The 3,982-nt window shown below is 38.5% G+C and overlaps 1 protein-coding gene across 2 annotated transcripts; it reads right to left on the bottom strand.

The window, feature by feature from the left end:
* Positions 1-786: 786 nt before the first annotated feature.
* Positions 787-2,263, bottom strand: LOC116190899 (protein LIGHT-DEPENDENT SHORT HYPOCOTYLS 4). 2 transcript variants are annotated; one of them, XM_031520192.1, is made up of 2 exons: positions 2,122-2,263; positions 787-1,688 (listed from the first exon to the last, which is right to left on the bottom strand). In XM_031520192.1, the coding sequence occupies exon 2, from the start codon at positions 1,631-1,633 to the stop codon at positions 1,055-1,057; it is 579 nt and encodes a 192-aa protein (XP_031376052.1). In that variant the 5' UTR covers positions 1,634-1,688; positions 2,122-2,263; the 3' UTR covers positions 787-1,054. The 2 variants fall into 2 exon arrangements, with proteins under 2 accessions (XP_031376052.1, XP_031376051.1); XM_031520191.1 differs by lacking the exon at positions 2,122-2,263 and adding an exon at positions 1,817-2,029.
* Positions 2,264-3,982: the final 1,719 nt, after the last annotated feature.

Genomic DNA, 3,982 nt, shown 5'->3' with positions numbered 1-3,982 from the left:
TTTGCAATATTTGATCCCAAGTCGAAGATGAAGGGACGCAGACAAGATCTTGTCTACTGATAATATATAGTATCTTAATTTCATATCAGTATCCGAAGGTTTGGATTGTATAGCTAAATATAGCGCATTTACGGAAAACAAGAATATGGAACAATTATAACTGTTTGCCTCATATAAGTATATGCTTACGAAATATATCACACACAAGGGAAACAAACCGGGGCATTTACGTTCGGAGCTAATATAGAAATTTACGTAGTTCTTGGATTACTAGGTACTTGTGCAATCATAGTAAACAAAAATATGACATGTATATATATATATATATATATATGAGACGATGGAGGCATCATCGTATCAGTATATCAGCCATTGCAGCACCCACGACCGAAGATAATCAAAATCAGAATATTGAACTATTAATACTCCAAAGAAGTATCAGGACTAAGCCAAGTGGAAGACAGAAGCCCTAAAAAAAACCGAGTATGACTGCAAAATCTATCAAATTGCGGCCACAAATAGCTAATTTATTGATGGTTGATCTTCGTAACGAATTTTTCCCTTAATATCTACATACAATACTAGCAAATTCCAGTGTATTGTAGCCGTGAATACTATGGCAGCAGAAAATGCACATTAGGACAATTAAGTTAAGCATTCTAGCTACCATATAATACAAGAGTTATATATATATAATTAAGCAAATGAGAAATTTATGGGATAGCAATATGCAGCAGAACAATTGAATTAAGCAAATCAGCTACCATATAAGACGAGAGCTCTATATAATAACTAAGCAAATTCAAACAAAAGCAAATGAGAGATTACAAGAGTTTTATATAGAATAAGCAATTTCATATATAAGCAAATGATATTACCCTAATTAGAGTGAGCTTTCAAGAGGTAATTAAAGCTAGACAATTGCTCATATCATCAAACATATCAAACCCAAGATAAGAGAATATCTGCGTTTGGGGCGCTAAGCCTTACATATTTGCTTGCGATCGTTATTCTGATCGAGGAGGCTGCAACTATTATTTGATGGTGGTGCCTCTCATGGTGGATTTCCATCGGGTGGAGGGGGCAATCCTGGGGCCTGGGGAGGTGGCCGCTTCCTTTTCTTCTTCTCGTAACTCACTCCCCTTGCCTTCGCCTGGGAGTCCCGGACTTCCCTCAAGTAGAGCCTCACGGCTCTTGCGCCGAATGGGTTCGCCTCAGGGTTGCCACCATTCTCTTCGAAGGCTGCCCGAAGCCTGCCCACAAGGGCGTCAAGGCTGCCCCAGGCCTGGCGGAGAGGGCATGGGCATGGGGCAGGCGGGTTTGGGTGCCCGAAGAAGGGGCAGAGCTGGGTGTGGACCTTGGTCTTCCCAAACTGGTCGAGGTACCGGAGGAACTCGAGCACATGAGCCCCGCTGCAACGGGACAGAGCCAGCGGGGGCCGATGGTTCTGCAGGTACTGCCCGAACGTGTTCCAGTCCCTCCGCTTCTGGTTCTCATATCGGCTCAGGCTTGTCGGCGAGGTGGCCGACGGCATGGAGGCGGCGGCCGAGCTGCTCCCAGTAGCCGCGGAAGCGGCAATATTCAAGGCCGTGGCGTCGGGATTCGAGAAATCGAGGTCTTGGTAGGAATCCATATGCGTGCTCTTGACCGATCGATCCCCAATCTCTTTAAAGGGACGAGGGTTGAAGCTGATGAAGACGAATCAACAAGAAATTGGATGAGTTTAATTGGATGAGGGTCTTAACCAAATCTAAGATGCAAGCAGAAGAGGTCTGGAAATACTATTCCTCATAAACTAAAGAGTAAAAGCACCCACCCAGAAAGAAAAAACTTTTGGTCTATCATATAATTAAATATAATATATATAGAGGGGATACTGTATTGTATTCATAAATATAATATATATATATATATATATATATAGAGGGGATATTGTATTGTATTGATATAGACACAACATAAATATGTGTGGGTTGAGGTTCTCTTCAAAGCTAGGTTTTCTTGGAGATGTCTTTCATAATGTTTGATCAAATCCTAGAGGGCACTTGAAAGGGCTCTAATTATGATGTAATAAGAAGTTGGGAAAATAAAAGAAGAAATTAAAAGGCTGATTTTGCATACTTTTTTGTGTTGCCTGAGAACAGATTGATATGGATAGAGATTTTGCAATATGTTTTTTTGCCCAAAAGGAGGAATCAACAATGAGCAGTCAGAGAGAGAGAGAGAGAGAGAGAGAGAGAGAGAGAGAGAGAGAGAGATGACAGTGATTGAGAGAGAGAGAGAGAGAGAGAAGAGGGGGAAAAGCTATTTGAGGTTAAAAAGTTGTGTAAATTGAGGAGGGAATAACATGATTTGGTTGGTTTACCCCTTTGCCCCTTTTCTCTTGCAGTGATTGACAGCACCTTTGCTACATTGACCATACTGCCCCCCCAATAATTTTCACCTTTTCATCGAATTGTCCCACCTGCTGGGCAAGAAGATACAATGATCATGGTCATCTGAATCTGAGTAATGTATGGGTTAGCAATGGGAAATATATTAACAAAATAACAAGGCCCATATGTGTTTCTGTTTATATGGGGAGAATGGTGTTAAGCAAATTACTGCAATTAGCCATCAAGTTTTGAATTAATTATTTCCGTTTTCCAGACACGTTGAAAATGTCACATTTCCTTAAGTTGCTCATCGATCACCGCTAAAATGAATGGCGAAAAGTAACTACGAAGAAGTATGCTTGATATTATTGTCATATACGATCACATTGTTGAATATACATTTTACTTAATGACTTGATAAAAATTACTGAATTTGCAGGTGTTGTGTAAATTAGGTTTACTTAAACCTAATTAAGAGTACAGTATGCTCAGATATTGTTTAAGTAAATTTTTAAGTAATATTCTCCGGGCATATTAAATTTACTCGACCATGGTCATTTCTTAATCTATCAATAACAAATAGATTTCATATTACATAAGTGGTAAGTCGTAAATAATCAACAAGAGGTTTGTTCATATGATAAGAGGGTTTGTGTGTTTGGATTTTAAAATTTTTTTAACTTAACTCAACTCAATTCTACTTATTTTCAATTCAACAACACAATTATTACTTAATTATTACTTTATCTTAACTATTCGTCACTTTTTTCACACTTTTTCTCATAATTTAACAATACAATCATTACTTAATTATTACTTTATCTCAACTATTCATTACGTTTTCACATTTTTTCTCATAATTCAACAATATAATCATTACAAACTAATTAAAATCAAAACTTAACTCAACTCAACTCTAAATTCAAACATATTCTTATTCATCTGTTTTTTATTCGAAAAACTGTGAAAAATGGCAAGATAGCTTACTTGAACTGGTCAAGGGAGGAATTAGGCGGAGCCTTTTAACTCGGGAAATCCCGACCTTTAAAAAGGAAAAGTAATAGAATAATATCTTCCCCCACTATCACCAATTAAATAAGAGCAACTTGGTACGACCTTCATCTTTCTTAACGAATCATCTATTATCACTTTAGATAAAAAAGAAATGCATGTGATTTCACAATTGTGATAAAATATTTCAAGAAGAAAATAAGAGGCGCGCATCGTCACATTATATTAGCTCAGCAAGAGGTGTATATGATAATTGTCACAATCAAGCTTATTGAAATTAAAAAACCGAAGGGGATAATTCAGATGAAGATGATATTGCTCATCCCTCTGATCAACAGAGACTTGTTCGTATATTATTATCTCGCCTGAAAGGGATGGATATGGAGAGAAGGAGTAAGCCTATCCATCGTTAGAGCTCGTCATTGGTACGTTTACCACCATGTCCGAGTCCCCGGTGGATGGGGTTCCACCCTTCTGTATATGCACTGGCAGCGAAGCTCTCTTACAATCACGGCTCCCATCCATCTATCTACTGTATCCATGTCCAACCTTCTCACCAAGGTACCCGTGGTAACTTTGGTGTGGTGCAAGTTGTG

Source organism: Punica granatum, chromosome 1 (assembly GCF_007655135.1).
Source record: "Punica granatum isolate Tunisia-2019 chromosome 1, ASM765513v2, whole genome shotgun sequence".
Taxonomy (NCBI): domain Eukaryota; kingdom Viridiplantae; phylum Streptophyta; class Magnoliopsida; order Myrtales; family Lythraceae; genus Punica; species Punica granatum.
This window is presented reverse-complemented; position numbering and strand designations above follow the sequence as displayed.